At 37.4% G+C, this 18175-nt stretch overlaps 1 protein-coding gene across 2 annotated transcripts in view; it reads left to right on the forward strand.

The window, feature by feature from the left end:
- Positions 1-18175, forward strand: part of rabgap1l (RAB GTPase activating protein 1-like) — a 117085-nt gene that overhangs the window by 52549 nt on the left and 46361 nt on the right. For both annotated transcript variants that reach the window (XM_030728079.1, XM_030728080.1), the window contains exon 14: positions 16334-16447. In XM_030728079.1, the coding sequence (XP_030583939.1) occupies positions 16334-16447 (114 nt within the window). The remainder of the gene's footprint in view (positions 1-16333; positions 16448-18175) is intronic.

An 18175-nucleotide genomic window follows, 5' to 3' on the forward strand; every position in this document is an offset into this window, starting at 1 on the left:
GAGTGCTTCAAGTCTTCCAAATGCCTGCATTGGTTTCACTGAATGAAAGTAACAGTCAGCATCTCCCTTTTAGGATAAAAAAAAAAAAAATATATATATATATATATATGTAACTTTTCTGTTTACAATTAAATATAGGGTTTCAATTATTTGGGAAACAAGGTTGTAGATTTGAAGCTAAATCACAACAAAAGCTAAACTGGTAACACTTTTAACAACCATTCTTTAATTAAAATTAAAATGAAATAAAAAATTTGAATTCTAATTATTACAATAAAATGCAATAATTGCAAACAGCAAAATAAGAGTTGATGTTTACGGACAATTAAATTGTCACTTGCAAGAACTAATGACAAACACAAATGATAACATTATGGTAAATGGACTAGCTCTTATATAGCGCTTTTCTACTCAGTCTGAGCACTCAAAGCGCTTACACAACATGTTTTACATTTACCCATGCACACCCATTCATACAAGCACTTCCATGATTAACTAAGCTAAGTGCTTTAATTATCTAACATTCACACACATTCACACTCCGACGGTTGCAACTTGGGGTTAAGTATCTTACCCAAGGATACACTGGCATGTAGCGTGGAGTAGCCACTGACCTTCCGATCAGTAGGTGACCTGCTCTACCTACTGAGCTACAGCCACCCCACCAAAATAGTTCAAGTGTAGTTATTAAATTATTGTTATTAATAGTTATAATATTTTAATGTTGAATTTAAACATGGGTTATTATTGTAAGATATTTATAATTTTGGTACAGTTGCCTTATATCGTTATGCAGTTATTTCATCTTTATAAGTATTGATGATCTTTTTTAGCCTGCCACAGACATCATAGTCTTCTCTCTTCATTTGTCAACATTGTCAGACAGCTGAGCTTGCCACAGCTGCCACTTGAACCGCAGATATTCTCTTCCTGTTTGAAATGGATTCTATTGTGACAGAATGGAGCTCATTAAGTATCGGCATTGGAAATGCTTCAATCCGCTTATCTTATTAATGCATAACTAAAGAAATAGCTCAAGAGTTTTAAAGATTTCTTTTCATACATTCTATTTTGATTCACTGCATAATTTCCACTGATGTTCCTGTTATAGCTATTCGGACACATAGGACAAAGGCATACACCTTGATAGACAGTGGAGGACAAACCTGTGTTTTATTGCTAGCCTCCCTGCAGACCTCAGGTGCTGAAACTCTGCCAGGACTGACTGCCAGCTTCTTTAATTCTCTCAAGATATTTTAACTGAATGAAATACCATAAGCCAGTCAAACTACCCCCTCAGGTCCTTGGCATATCTCATTCCTACTCGGATCTACACACTTTCTCTTTCTGTCTTTGGCATATATAGACAACTGGCCTGGTCTTGTTTAGGGAGTTATTTAATAGAGAGAAGCAGATCATCTTAACCCATCTTTAATATAACTAATTAGCTGTGGTGAAATGCTAATCTTCCATTACTTGGGTAGCTGTGTTCACTCTGTCAATCTGCATATCTGGATAAACTGTCAGATATTCAACTTAAGGATGTCCACAAGAATGTGCCATGTCTCCATCTCAGTACTGTACTGGCAGGTGGAAAGATGTGTACTATAAATGCAGACAACTTTATGCTCATTGTGAAACAAGTCTCTTTATCTAGCGTTTGACCCGCTGCGCCACCTCCATCATCCTCTGGGGTCTTATGTCCCCACATAAGAAATTCAGCTATCCCACAGTGGAAATGACAACACACAGAAAATGTCAGATACCTGGGGGATGCACTGACCTCTCTCAGTGATGCTGTGTGTGAAATGGAGAGGTAGAGAGAGGGGCATCTCATTAGTGGGGCATCACCTACCAAATGCACAGAGGGGACAGTACAGCATTTTTGGCTAAAGCATAGCTCTTATTTGTATCCTAGAAATGTTACAGATACTTTAAATTTGTTTTAAATAAATTGCAAGACTGTATCGAAATCAGTGGTTCTCAAGCTTTTTCCATCATGCCCCACTTTGGGGGATGAAATCTCTTCATGCCCCAAGAGGGTCGAAGCGACATGCTGGCTCTATGCAAATAAAAGACGGTGACTGAATATTTTGCTGGTCTCTATACTATGACTAGCAAAATTACCTGCTGCCATATGCTAACAAAATTTCCCTGTTTCACTGTGAAAATTAATCCGATGTTCACTTTTTTTCCGCATTACTTTGCTTGCAGGTTGTTTGTGCCCCACCAGTGGGGCATTCCCCACAGTTTGAGAAACGGATTTAAATAGACAACATAAAAGTGTCATTAATAGTGTAAAAGCTGGTGGAAGGCACCAGATGTAGAGAGAGGGGCTTAGCCTCCTTCTAGAAAGTGATACAGTTTATCAGCTTGTGGAGAAAGTACAGTCAGTGTGTTTCAAAAAAGTCACCTTTTTTTTCCTGAAGTGAAACCAAAAATATATCAGAGCAAGGGGTTTGAACCAAATAAATCATCATTTCATCTTCACCTGATCATTCTTCATCTGGTTGAGTGGACAAAGTTTTCACCTGACCCCCTCAGGATTTTTGAGACCAATACTGATATTTGGCAGCAGCCACCCCCCCCCCCCCCCCCTTTTTTTTTTTTTCCTTTTTCTTTTTTCTTTCAGGCACATGAAACAGATTTCCCTGTTTCTTATGTGTAGTTATTTATGAGAATCTGACAGTGCAAGTTAAAACTAAACTCTTTTTAATGTCACAACAATGCTCTGCTCAACTGTGCTCGGATGAGCTCGTTGTTTGTATTGCCAACAGGGAAATTGCAGGTTCCCTGTGGTGGACAAACTATTCAATGTTGACGTTCATAATGTGGTTAAAGGGTGCATCTCTCATTTATTCTTTGCTTTGTAACTTTCATTTAAAATTTGTATTTATTGGCTGACAAATGAAAATTTGCCAATACTGATATATCGTTAAATAGCTAATCAGCCGACAGTATTGATTGGGGTCTAATTTGCATGGCTTCATAAGCAAATTAAAGTTATTGTCCAAAAAAAAAAATCAGTTGATTGTGACAGACCAGAGGCACAGATTTTCTTTTTTCATGGAATGACCTTATTTATTATTTATTTTTTTCTAGATGTATTTATTTCTAGATGTATTATTTCTTCACCATCTAAAATTCCATAAAATCAATTATAAATTGCCAGTATGATTTCCCTCTGGCTAAAATGTATGTTTATTTATTATATATTTCTATCAAAACATATTTAGAGATGCAAGCAAAAAAATAAATAAAAAAATACACAGTTCAGGAGCAGATTAAAAAAAATCTAATGAAAATGACTTATCCAACACAAACTGAATTATGTGTGAGGCAGTTGCAGTTGTGTAAAGCCAGCTAATGATAGCAATGTAATTTTTAGAGATCTAATAAGCAAATACTTTTATTTTTCTAATAGATTTTTTTAATGATCAGCTATTTTTTTAAGCACTCCTTTATTAATTTTAATAAGGACGTTGATGAAAAGCACTAATATAACAGAGCTGTTGTTACAATTGTTGTGTCAGTTTTACTGTGAGGAAAATGAAATTTAGCCTTTTTTTTTTTTTTTAATTTTGGTGTCTGTACTTCATACTCGGCTTATTGAAATGCAGAACCAGCCGGACCATTAAAATGCCACGGCAGCGACACAGACACAGATGAATTTGCAATCTGCCAGGCAGTCCAGCTGTTGCCCCTCCACCACCACCCACTGTCAACCCTCCAGGGAAGCCTCTAGAAACTTCCTCACCAGCAAGCAAGCACAAAGGCCTCAAGGGGAGCTGGTTTTTAATTAATGGGCTGTGTCCTCTGAATATCATAGCAATAGATTATCTCACTGCATCCCACAGAAAGAAAAGAAAAAAAAAAAGGTGTTTGTGTAAGCCAGGTATGTCCGCAGAGAAGCAGAGTCATTATTGCATCCCGATGTCTGACTGTGTTATGACTAGGGGCCAGACTTTGAAGTTATAATATAGTCTGTTTTTGCCTCACTTACCATTAGAATTAACCTCTTTCTTTGGAAGCTTTCAGATACAAAATCTATGAATAAACAGGCATTTTGGGAGTTTCTAAAGAAGACTTAGTGTTTGTTTTTGCTTTTTTTTTTTTTTTTTTTTTAAATCTCTTGTGGCATTTTATTTCTTTTGTTGGGCCTTTATTTAATCTGACATTAAATTATTGTTTCTTTAAGGAGGTAGCTCAGTGGAAATGAATGGAGACCCTGTTATAGTTGCATCTACAGAAAAAAACATTTGCTGAGCAAACACTTTTTTGTTATAACAGCACCATTCACAGCCACACAACTCCACTAATCAACACATCAAGGTATTCTTGACAGTCTTCCTGCAACCAAGCAAATACAGTATACTGTAGCACATGGTGCTTAGACACCTTGCTCAAGACCTGAAGCAGTGCAGAGTTTGGTTCATATTTGTTTTTCTTACTTGCAGACTCTGCCATCATAATATCGCCAAGTTCTTCTTAAATGAGACTGATTGTGCTGATTTCATTACTACTAGGGAAGCTTTGCATTATTCAGAGGTCAGAATAATCCTATTCATTTTATATTGGCCTTCGGTGCTGACCCTCAGTTCATCCACTATTCAGATACAATAACTGTAGCTTCTCTCCCTTCAAGGCCACCCTCTCGGCACCAGCTTTCTTGTGATTGCCTTCCCTTTGTAAACAGAAGGTTTGAACAGCAGGTGGGCAGGCCTGCTGTGCTCACAGCCAGAACTGTGTGCCTGAGATGACCATTTTAAGAATGTTTGCAGAAATTGACATCAGAGACCCAAGAGTAGAAAAAAATATTGAGCACAAACTGGAGCCCGTGGTTTTGGTTCATATGGATTAATGTAGAAAACATTAAGCAAGGCTAGAATTGGGTAGGATGAACAAAATATTGTTATTACAGGTACAGTATACTACACACTGTGTGTGTGTGTGTGTGTGCACGCTTTGTTTTTGTTTTTTGCACAAATGGAAAAATCTCTCTCCTATGGTATCTTTTTATACACGGCACATCTTCTGTCCTGTTTTCAATACTGATCCTTCATTGAAAGAGCTGCCATCTATCCAAGAGATAGAGGCCAGCTAATATTCTGGCTGTCAGTCATTCAGATACCACTCTCCTCTTGCTTTCTCCTTGTGTCTCCCTGCCTCCCCTTTCTCTCTCCCTGTTTAAGTAATTTCCCCTTCCCTTTATATCTGTGCTTTAGATTCTCTACATTCTCCTTTTGTCTAATTTTATGGCTTTATTTTTTTCATTGTGTTATATTCAGCTGTATAGTTTCCATTTAATTATGTAAGTTAATAACAAAGGGAAAAAAAGTGTCTCACAATGAAACAGATATTTCCTTCAACCAGTCTTGAGGCTCTGACTTCATATGGACTCTAGCCTGGTTCCAGGGTGCAGCTTTGCAACAGACGTGCTCTTTAACACACCATCCTGCTGGTTCATACAGCAACTGTTCTCTAATATGGTCCAGAATGCACCACTTACCATTCTGACAGGGCAGCTCTTTCCTTTGTTTCCTCATCCCCATTGGAGACAGCGCTGTTTAAGTGCATCAGATTTTCAATTGATCCACAACTGTGGCTGGTTGAGGGTTAGGTTGAGGCCTTCTAACTGAGAATAGGATCAATAACTGTATTTGACAGTATATGGTGATGGCTAACACGGAATGTATTTCTGTAGTTGGATTCAGGGGTGTAATTGGCTTCAAAACCTACAGTGAAACTTGCAGAAAGAGCCATTTACCCAACACAAGCAACTGATTATGCTTTGTTTTAATATATAAATGCATTACTATTTAATTTGTGCCATAACTTTAGCATGATTTCTAGAAGAGAAAAAATGAATTTGAATGAGATGAAAAATAATTGAATGTTCTATATACGTTGTATAGCATTAAGTCAATTAAACTTCTAGGCTATTGATCCATTCAGTTAAGTAGCAGAGGGGGTTGTTAATCAGTTTCAGCTGCTTTAGTATTAATGAAATTAACAACAGGTGCACTAGAGGGGCAACAATGAGACAACCCCCAAAACAGGAATTGTTTTACAGGTGAAGGTCACTGACATTTTTCCCTTCTCATCTTTTTTCTGACTTTTTTCACTAGTTTTGGATTTGCCTAGGGTCAGTGTCACTACTGGTAGCATGAGGCGATACCTGGACCCTACAGAGGTTGCACAGGTAGTCCAAATCCTGCAGGATGGCACATCAATATGTGCCATTGCCAGAAGGTTTGCTGTGTCTTCCAGCACAGTCTCAAGAGCATGCAGGAGATTCTAGAAGACAGGCTGTTACTCTAGGAGAGCTGGACAGGGCTGTAGAAGGTCCTTAACACATCAACAGAACAGGTATCTGCTTCCTTGTACAAAGAAGAACAGTATGAGCGCTGCCAGAGCAGTATACTACAGTGTCGGACAACAACTGAATAAAGTAATTCAGCTGTTGTCCGGCTAAATTGATTTAGTAGCGTTTGTTTATAATTGTGGAGAGAAATAATGGATTAAATGTAGTATTCCTGGGTTTCTCACTATTCACATACCCGCAGTCACCTTACCTTGCTTCTAACTTTGAAAACAACTTACTGACAAGTACATATGCCATGACAAAAAAAAAAATATGAAAGCTTTCAAACAATCAGGATTTCTGCCTTATATGCTTATAAAATGTGGCCTGATCTTCATCAGTTGAAGTCACAACTAAAGACCAACGCAATTTGACTAAACTAATAATACAAAAGCAGTTGTAATTTTTTTTTGCCTTTATTGAACACACAAAATCAGCGATAGCCCAGGCTAAAAACAAAACTCACCTGCCTTTTCCAAAAAGTTCTTGGGGTGGGGTTTCCTCAGGGTCTGGATCCCTTGCAATCCTTTAAGAACCAATATAGTAGACATTTTATCAAGAACTTTTACAGGAGAATGTCAGACCAGCAGTCCATGACCTGGAGCCTTGGAGAGGTTGCATAATGCAGCACGTAATTTAACAACAGAATGGTTTGACATAGCCATAGTCCTGATGGTAACTCAACTGATATACTGTGACATGACCCAAAGAAAACTTTTTAATCAGACATTCCTAGGAATGTTTATGTGCAGACAGTGTTTTGGTCCAAACTTCGTTCTAATCCTTTTGTAAGTCTCATAAGCAGCTATACGAAATGCCTGATCGAGGTTGTTCTTTTAGCAACAGCTTACTAAATTCAGCAGTTTGTTTACTTTATGGAGTGATGACTTTGTTCAACCCCCCCCCCCCCCCCCCCCCCCCCCCCAAAAAAAAACCAACAACAAAAAAACCCTTTGTTTTTGTATTAGATTGTATCTCGTGACTTGAATGAGGATCACACCAGATTTTATGAGAAACTGTCATAATTCCAAAGTGTTCACTGACTTTTTCTTGCAACAGTATGTTCAGACATTTTGAACAAGAATTTATTGTCACAGTACAGCTGGGTGAAATACTATATGAATAGTATGTTTAAAATAAATAAATAAAGAAGCAACGAATAATTTTACAATAATACTCATTTTAAACTTTACAGTAGGAATAGACAATATTGTCTATTCCTACTGGACATGATCCTCATATCTACCATTGAATATATTGTTTTATATTGCCCTATTCATTTTTATATATATATAAATGTACTATGTTGACCACACTTGTTTTTATTGCCTGAATGAGCTGATATTGATATAGCATACTTTCTTGAAAATCAGCTGAATTGATAGCTTTTGTTCAATGGCTCACCATCAAATAGACCAAAATAATTGAAATAAAATATTTTAATATACAGTATTGCTAAACATGATCAGGTGTTCACACACCTGGTAAGATGATGTCTTTACGTAATCATGGGGAAAACATCTGAGAATAAAGCTTATTTACAGTGGTGTACAAGTATATTTTAAATTATACAATATAAATGAATATAAAAAAATATGTCTGTACAAGCATAATATAGTTACACATTACATGTACTTCCATATGAACATGCAATCATACATGCATATTTAAAGTAATTACAATAAAAAGGCTCATTATTAGGGTATAAACAGCATTAGAAAATTTCAGTATATAATTTATATATTCTTATCCATTTCTGGCTCACAGTCATAGTTTGTTTTATTTTGTAAATGTCTTTCTTGTGGTGGGGAAAGAATAAAAAGAGTATGGTAATAATCACAGAGAAGATCTAGGTCTTTCATACATGGTAAAGTCGATGGTTTGTCTTATTCTTTTGTCGCTTGAAGTGAACGTTTCTATAGCGGTTAAATAACATTTACATTTTAATCTATACCTCTGGTCCTTCTGTAGTTATTCTCTACACACATTTAGTTTGACTTCAAATGCAGCAAATTGTCTACATAGTTGCTTCCAGCGCCATCTCTGATTGGCTGGGCTGTCACTTTAGGACTTAGTAGGCTCTGAGTGTTCAGCTGTCTAAACCCAGCATATTTTGCTTCTGCCTCATCGGTTTAACAAAGCGTAGCTGCCTCTCAGTTGAGGGGTTCACCAGCTAGCCCCCGTGGGCTTCTTCCACACCCGGGAATTACATAACACTGTCAGAAAAGAAGGGCTACTTGAGAGCTCACTGCTCTCTAGAATGGTATAATAAGGGTAAGGATGGAGCTGCTTCTGAGATTCTGCATTTACATTTTTACATGTAGAGCATTTAACTGCCACTTTTATCCAAAGAGCCTGACAATGTGAGAGCAGGTAGGTGGTTCATTATTTTGCTCAAGGACATTTTGACAGGATTCTGTGCTGATGATGGACAGACTGACTCATGCTTCTGAAGCAAAGTGTTGAAGTACTGACCTTGTAATTTTTATAGCCTTACTTCACTTTGTTCTAACATGCCTCGTTTAAAAATGATCTTAGCCTCCTCAGTGCAGGCAGAAAAACCCACCAAGTCAATTTGTCTGTTTGTAGGGTAAGATTTTTCATTGTTGAGAGACTAATTGAGTCACTGGCTTCTACACCAATCCCTTCAAAGATAAATTCAGTTTTTCCCAATAGCAGCCCTCAACATTTTTAAACAAGAGCTGCCTGTGAGACTGCAAATGTCTGATGCTGTTGGATCGTGCATTAAACAGCCTTTAACCTGCCAGCTCCCTAGTGAGAATTCCATGTGATATCCAGTTGTTCAGGTGAAGTTACAGCATGCAGTTAGTAATCATGCCTCTTGTCAGGCTGCACACTCACCTAAACCTCAGTATTTATTATAGTGAGATGCAACTGAAGCGGACGCTTGCTGGGTACATGAGAGAGAGGGCAACTTCGGACAATGTCACGACTGATTCTCCTAACATCTGTCCAGAGGCCTTGTATGTAAAAAGGCTATATAATGTATTTAAGTACCATTAAAACTCTTGTTTGTATTTATACATGTATATGTTTCAGTACAAGTACACATACGTCATTCAGTCTATAATTGGACATGTCTCCTTTCTCCGTTTAAGACTTTCACACTGCTTCCTGACACACATCATGTTACAATCAAGTAGAACCACAGCATAATAGTCTGTCAGTGGAAAGATCACCTTTCTACCTGATACTGTGGACACTTCCAGTGGGATGCATGACAAAATCTGTCAAGGCCCCATGTCAGTATTCCTAAAGGTCTGCTGGCTTCATTCTTCCTCTCTGCAGAGACATGAGGGAGGCCAAGAGAGCATTATAGCTAGCAGACAAACAGTAGGTGACCAGGGAACCTAACCTGTCAGCCACGCTTAAGATAGAAAAAAGTGTGGTGTCAACTCAGTTACCTTGCTCCTGAATAATTGTTTTTAATCAAAGTATGACAGGTGTTTGCTTACGTTACCTTCAAATGTAATATAAATTAAAGCACAGCTCCCATGGCTGTAATTAACATTTAAAATATCCCCCATTTAAGCATCTGCCCTTTTACTACTTTTCTGCCTAGTGGAGTAGAAGTAGTTTAGTATCAGCCTGCTCTTTCTCATATTTTAAAGCTAGAACCACAAAACTTTATTTTAAAAAACAAAACTGCTTCCCCACCCCCAAAATTGTTTTCATTCTATCATTTGTTTGTTGCTGAGTTGTTTAAATATTTCTCCTCTTTATTTTATTTTTTGGCTACTACCTACCATCCTTTTTGCTCTGAGTACTACAATGGACAACTCAGCATTGCATTCACAAAGACCACATTGCTTTTTATAATACCCAGTTGCATTAGACTGATAAATGTGCAGGTTTCTTTTTATTTACCAATCTCATAAAAATGATGCCAGCTGAATGTGCTATTCAGCACTCTGAATCAAGTTGAATGGCCTTCTGAGGTTCTTACTTTGACTTTCTCGTCCTCTCCTTCTTTGCTTCCTCCAGTAATGGGGTCCTTTTTCATTGGCTGAGGGAAGTTTTCAATGTTATTCCAGTTGTTTCAGTGGCCAATTCAGTTCATTACATGTATTAAACAATAATTTTAACAGACTTAATATGTTGGATGCTTTCAAAAACCATAGGTAAAGCAGAGAAAAGAGTTTGAGTTGTGTATAAATATTTGTCTTTAGTAGAGGAAGGCCTCTGGACTTTAAGCCTGTGGCTGCTTCCACCAGTCAGCTCTGTGTAGTTAATGAAATGCTGTTGGATGTAGACAGATGTGGAGGTTGAGTGCAGGTTTGGACATATCAGCAGTTTTTATTTTTAGCTGTGCGTGTTAAGTAGGTAACCTGTTGGTGAGGTCTGAGTAATGGACTGTCTGCCCAACAAGCCCCCAGGCTACGATTAGAAAAAGCCTGTTGTTCTCCTCTGTGTACTTCTATCACTCCCCTCTCTTTATATCACTCGTTCTTGACTTCTGTCTCAATCTGTCTCTCCTTGTTTATCTATCTTAATCTCTCTCTGTATCTTACTTCCTTGCTTTTTGCTTCTACAGTTTTTCTCTCATTATTCTCTTCTCTTTTTGCTCTTGTTTTCTACCTTTAGTCAGTTTTAAAGCCATCTAGGGATTAAATCCAATGGGCACAAAAAACAAAGAATGCATGGACACAGCAGGTTCGAATCAAACTGATGGACAAGTGTTGATGTAACCCCCCCGTATGGGCTAGTGTATTTTTTTTTAAATGCTCCTATATTCTGTCTATTTCAAAGTTTCTGTCCTGTGTGTAATTTTCCTCCTTATTTGTGAGCAGGCTGTGTTTGATGTTTATCTGTTTGTTTGTTTTTTGCTTGGTGTAAGTAGAAGATGAGTCTGTGTTTGGTGGAGGTTCTTTTGCTGCACAGACATTTATGCTGGCATGAATTCATTTGGCCTATACTTTTTCCTTTTTTTAATTTTAAACTCCCACATGATTATGCATATATACTTTATTTCTATTTTCAACTGGCTTTATTATTAAACTTTCTATTTTAGGCTTGCTCACTCCTGTGAACCAGCTCACCAAAGTTTGCATGTACTGGCTTTGCCGATTGAGAACAATCCAGAAATCCTTTATTACACTAGATGTGTGAACTAACATCCTGAATTGCCTTTCTTTTTGGAGTATTAGAGGATTACCTGCAGCTAAAAATGGCTTTTTCTTGAGTTGGTGCCTCTCCCACGTTGGTCTTATCACAGCCACAGATCCTCTGTCCTACTGTTACCCCTGTCTGGAAGCTAACAATCACTAACAGCCTTCTGGATTCTCCTGTGGCAGCTGTAAAAAGATATTCCAGCTAAAGGTCCTTTGGATCGTGGTGATTGCGGTAGTGATGCTGAGCTGACTGCTTCTGTCTGTGCGACACTCATTGATAACATCCAGCTCTCTGTTGGCTCTCAGAGGTGATGACCCAGAGGTGCCAAAATGTGTTGGGCTCTCTCTCCAGGCCATTGCCACATGGGGAAACACTTTTGGATTAGCCCCATTAAGCTTATAGAGCCTGTCAGCAAAATACATAACATGGTTATATAAGCACAGAGTCTTCTGACCTGGTTACCCTGCTTATTGTTAAGATTATGGTTTTCTGGTAAAGGTTAAGGCTTGACAACCATGTGAGGAATCATTTGGTCTTTCTTCATTGGCTGAGCTAGTAGATCATTTTGAGGGCAGGAATAAGTGGGCAAATCTGTCAAGCTCTTTGGAGTGTTCATAGAGCTTAGGTTGCACTCTACTGAAGTTAATATAAGCTGCATTCAGTAGTTCTATAGCTCACTATTTTGTGCTTCTGTGTTGCAATGGGGCTTGGAGAGATGATGGTGATAAAAATGATAATGTCATCCTTTTTACATACTCCACCACACTCCACTATAATAATTTATTAGGCTGTTTCTTTTTTTCTTCTAAGCTAAGACAAGATATAAAGACATAGGTATGTCTTTATATCTTGTCCTAGCTTAGAGGGCCTGCTGAAGAAGTCCACAAATTTAAATCTTTATAGATTAAACTTTTTCATTTCATATAAGAGTACACTGGCACATAAAAAATGTGGACCATCAGTGTCAGAGAAGAGGCTTGTCTTGTATTCTTGCATATTAGCATCATAGTGCTAAAATAGCTTTGTATATTTGCATTTTTGCATTGAAAATGGCTGAAGATGAGTCAAATATTTAGGTGGACATGTGGAGGTGGAGAGGGATAGAAAAGAAAGGAAATGAAGTAGAAAAGAAGACAAAAGCAATCATAGAAAACAGAAGGAAATAGAGAAACCAATAGAAAAGAGGTTACAATGGGAGATGAAGTGGAAAGTACAATATGGAAATCAAAAAAGGGAGAAGATAAGCTAGAAAAGGGAACAAAGGAGTAAAGAACTCAAGGAGAGAAGGAAATATGCAGGAGGAAATTGGAGAGAAGAGGAAGAGGGGATATAAACAAGAAGGAAGGAGATTAAGCAGCTTAGAGGACGTCCTCTCTTTTTTTTTTTTTTGGTGTTTTTTGAGTAATGAGGCTGTTAATTAGCAGAGGCATGCATGGTTTATTAAATCAAAGTGTTTACAACTTTCACTGCCAAACAGATTCTTGCTGGTCCATGATGATGTTGCAGTGGTAATTACAGTGTCATAAATGGGTTTATTAATGATGGGATAACTAATAAAATGTATTCCATTAATAATTAGTCTATAATTATTTTAAAGGTTTTTATTTTTTTCTAACTAGGCTAATGACTTCTTCTGTGACTCTCCTACAATAAATCATAAAGTTTAAATCAATCTGAATAGAATAGGAATGTGACATTTCATTTTAGACACAAGCAAAAGACAAGTTGACATTATCAGATTGTTTTAACTAACTGTAATAAATTCACTTATCTAATCTTCATGAATCTGTGATCAAGACTAATTTATTATTGACTTAGGGCGATATGGACCAAAAAATAATATCTCGATACTTTTTAGCTGAACGGTGATATACAATATATATGTCTCGATATTTTTTTTTCTTCCCAAAAGGTATAAACAAAAAAATGCTTCTGAGTCAAAGCTACATGTCCCAAATGTCACACAGGCACTTTTATTAACATTCAGCTGTAGACATGAGAAATTGCTCCAAAATAAACTATTGGCATATTTAAATAATAATGCTCCTCAAATAAATTCATGCTTTTTTCCTCCATAACAAGAGACTCACAGCTGTGCTATTAAAATGTAAACAGAAAAGATACAGAGCAAAAATAGCAAAAGGCTGACTTATTCTTTAAAAAATCAGTCTCCAGTGAAGTAGACTTCACAAAAGTGCTTCCTCCTGTGTGTACTCCTGTATATCTAGTACTCTGTGCAAATAACAAAACATGTAAACAGACTGAATGAACAAAATTCCATCTTTCAGTCAGCAGGGTTCTAGCCAGCTCCGTAAATCCATAGACATGCGCTGACGTGTCAGAGGTCCGGGCGATGCCAAAGCGTACGAATGGACGCAGTATGAAGGCTGTATGTACATAAATCATGGCGACAGAGGGGGATTTCAGGTTTCCAAAAGTCACTGACGTCACTGGAAAAAGTCGCTAAATTTGTTGCTAGTCGCTTTTTGGAAAAAAAAAGTCGCTAGGGGGGTCAGAAAAGCCGCTAAATCTAAGTTGGCAACACTGCCATGCTGTCACTTCCTGCATGATTTACAGGTGAAGCGGTGAGGGAGAGAGGCGGGGCAGTGTGAAGTTGTGCAGAGACAAATTGGGAGAAGAGAAAGATGAACTGGTGGATCTACAAGTATGATTGTAACGTGACACAGACTATATCAATATAAACAATATTGTCTCATCTTATATCGCATAGGAAAATATATCAATATTTCATAAAAACTCGATATATCGCCCAGCCCTAGTATTGAAACAGTTATTTTAGCTTGATATGTAAAATAACCTTAATTGTAAGGCCACACCTTTGTTTTGCTGCCAGATTAAGACAATGATGAACACTTTCAATAAACAAAAGCAAAAAAAAAAAAAAAATCTCCCAACTTAATGAACATTCCTGAAGAGCAGCATCTCTTTTTTAAGATTTAATTTAACTCATATTTAAACTCATTCATTTTTTTTTCTGCTGCAGTGTAAGCGCTATTTAAAACGGTTAGTTCCATATCAAACACATAATACACAGAATGACACACTACCTCCTCACTACAAATCTTATTAAAGCATTACACACAACTGTGCCAACCGGTTCGTCAAATTGTTTGGTGCAGGTGTGCGGATATATGTATATGCATTTGGACTAATACAATATAAGACTATTGTAGGATCCTGGCACCATGGTAAACAGAAAGTTATGTTTTGCTAGTTGTTAACTTTGATATAATATAGTAGTGATAAATTAAATGTAATGTAGTGCATAGCTGTGTTCCAGTGATGTTACATTGGTAGCCAACTTATTGTTTGACAAGGATGTAAGCTGAAGTCGATGCCTTAAAGTCTGGCATTACTATGTATTCTATGTTTTAAATTGCAAAACAGAATGAACATTAAAAAAACATCTACCACTCCACAGTTGTATGAAAAGGTTTAACACCCCTGGGGGTTTCACAAGCAAGTACTTTTCTGATTATTAAGGAAAAGGTGATACTATATCTTTGTATAAATAATTTAGTTTTTGGAGTTTTTTTTTTTTTTTTTTAATTGTATACTACTAAGTCGCAGCAGATAGAAAAAAACAGGGAGCGCAGTGGGGAGAAGTGCATTAAAAGGCCCCTAGCCAGAGTTAAACCACAGCCTTTACATTTACATTGCAGTGCATCATAAAGACTAAGCTGCCAGGATATTCTCTTTTGTTCTGTTTTTTATTATTATTGCTGACTTAATGTATAAGTTACAGTCTGTGGGCACCAAAATTTTATACTTGTTGTGTCAGCATGCTATTATAAAAGCCATTATAATCAATAAAGGGAGCTTTGCAAATCTTTTAGATATTAGGAGCCTTAGGACCAGGACTTTTGATCAACTCACATTGTTTTCTTAAGAGAGTAGCAGAGTGCTTTTCCTCTTTGAGCTACTTGAACTTAAAATCTTACCTTCTGTTCCCTCTGTCATGAAAGAAAAAAATGAAAGACAGAAATTTTTTTGTTTGTTTTTTTACACTGACTTTCTCTAACTCACACTCTTCATTTCTGTTTCTGATGCACACAAACACACATCAAGGCCTACCAGGCTCAGGGTTGGTTTATCTGCAGCTTACAGTGAGTTGTTAGAGAACACTGTGCTCCCAGTCCTCCCTTGGTTGTGTTTGCACCGTGTGTGACAGTGTGCATATGACTGACTGTGTGAGAGAGAGAGAGAGAGCGAGAAGGGTGGTGTGTGTGTGTGTGTGTGTGTGTGTGTGTGTGTGTGTGTGTGTGTGTGTGTGTGTGTGTGTGTGTGTGTGACATAGCACATTGCCCATGTATGCATGCTTGTTTGTGAGTGAAAAGCGCATTGCAAAATAAGCAACCATGTTTGTGTGTGTGTTTGTGTGTGTGTGTGTTTGTGTGTGTGTGTGTGTGTGTGTGTGTGTGTGTGTGTGTGTGTATACACTGCAGTGGCTGTGGATTAGACCATGCAGACGAAGTGACTGAAGCCTGGGGAGGGCTGTTGCAAGAGAAAAGAGGGAAAGGCGAATACACAGACACAAACACTGACATAGCAGTGTGTTCTTGGTTCATATCGTACCTGTGAACTGATACTGTCGATTTTGAGTTGAGCACAATACATTACATTCTTTTCCACTGTATTTTTAAATTTACAGAGAAAAGATGAAAATGTCTTGAACTCCTAGATGTGTTGACAAAGTTCATTGTTTCGACTGGGATAGTCTCCATTTAATGTGCGTTACCACAAATGTCATAAAAACTTAACTTAGCACAAATTTTCGTACATGTGTAAAGCACATTTATTTCATATGTGTTACAGGACTCGGCACAGGAAAGTGTCATCACCCGTGACATCCACCGCACTTTTCCTGCACACGACTACTTCAAAGATTCTGATGGAGATGGACAGGATTCACTGTACAAGATCTGCAAGGTAAGCCTGAGATATGACATTGAGGTTGTGGAGTGACACAAACTGACTGACAATAAGATCCAAATATTATTATTTACATAAAATAAGCTCTTGGCTATATTTGTATGGTACCTCACTTTCTTTATGGCATCATGAAAACAAAGGCAAATCCATTTACACACTCTTCAGATGTTCAGATGTTCTTTTTTTTTTTTTTTTTTAATTTCCTCTTTAGAATTCAGTGCTGATTTGAGCTATTTTTTATATGTGAGAAATCTTACCTGTTTCAGACACACACACACACACACACACACACACACACACACACACACACACACACACACACACACACACACACACACACACACACTTAATTTGTCTTTTTTTTTTTTATCTTTTTTGGTCTGGCATGGCTTAGTAGGAATTTGCTTGGCATTTCATGCTGGCTCTACAATATATGATTGACAGTGCATACTGAGACATCAACATGAACCCTTCCTACACATGACCTATTGGACATACGCACTACTCAATGGACAGTCATTGATCTTTTCTTCCAATTTCCAAAGTGGAAAAACATGGTGGCTGTTATGTAGGTGGAAGATTTCTTCCTATTGCCAACCAAACATTATTTAGTGTATCAAAGTTTAGGCAAATAAGTAAGTCATGTAGTTGCAAAATACTTAATATACTTTTTTAGAAAAGTTAGACAAAACATTTTGACCTTTGTTGGATTTCTCATAATAAAATTGTAAGGTTTATCTTACAATATAAATTGACACAAGATGAATTGGACTTAGTTGAATTGAAGCACTATAATGGCAATGTCTGAGATACATTAGACAATAAGTAAACAGTTGGTTATCATAGCTGGTAGTTGAATGTTATTAAACCCTGAGAAACTTTGACAAAGGCCAAACCATATGACCAGGTGAATGGCTTGTGTGAGCAATGGTGAGTACTCAGAGACAGTGCTGCAATTAGGGATAAACCACACTGTGTTAAAAGGATGTTGGGGCATATGTGAAATCATGCCCTTCATGCCTTTCTGTATTTTTTATACAGACAAGATGCAACAATATAATATAAACTCCAAAAAATGGACAATCTCAATCTCTTTAATCCATACATACATATACATAAAATATTGAACACTGTCATTTTGTGGATTAGCCATGATCCTGATCCATAACAAACAAAAAGCAAAATATACAGGAGTGCCTTCTCTCAATTAAAATTATAGGGTCCCCTGTGCACTTGGATCCTGAGGTAATTATTGGTGAAGTAACACGGTGCATTTTATTCAGACAAAAGCCAAGGTCAGCATCACTGGGATGTATAAAATCCAGTCTTAATCTCTGCACCTGTCCTTCTCTGAGCCTGATTGCAGCTGTGAATTCATCTTAGATGATTTTTGTGTTTCCATGTCTTTACTCAACTGTAGTTAGGTCCATAATTTGTTGGACAACAGCATGTTTTTTCTGTAGTTTTGCCTCCTTACACCACAGCAGTGGATTTTAGCCCTGTTCCCTTACTGTATATACTGACAAATGGTGATGTCCATCGGTTCTAGACTTCAGGCAGACATTGACTGGAAAAAATGTTCTTCCAATTATTAGAAGCCATCCTTATATTAAGAATTTATATTATGTTAGTTTTCCCAGTTATTTTTAAGCCTCTGAAAAAGAGGAACTGTGAATATAATTGGCTGTAATTCCTAAATTACAGCTAAATTACAGGTTAAGCCAA

The sequence above is a fragment of the Archocentrus centrarchus genome, chromosome 4, assembly GCF_007364275.1.
Source record: "Archocentrus centrarchus isolate MPI-CPG fArcCen1 chromosome 4, fArcCen1, whole genome shotgun sequence".
Lineage (NCBI taxonomy): Eukaryota > Metazoa > Chordata > Actinopteri > Cichliformes > Cichlidae > Archocentrus > Archocentrus centrarchus.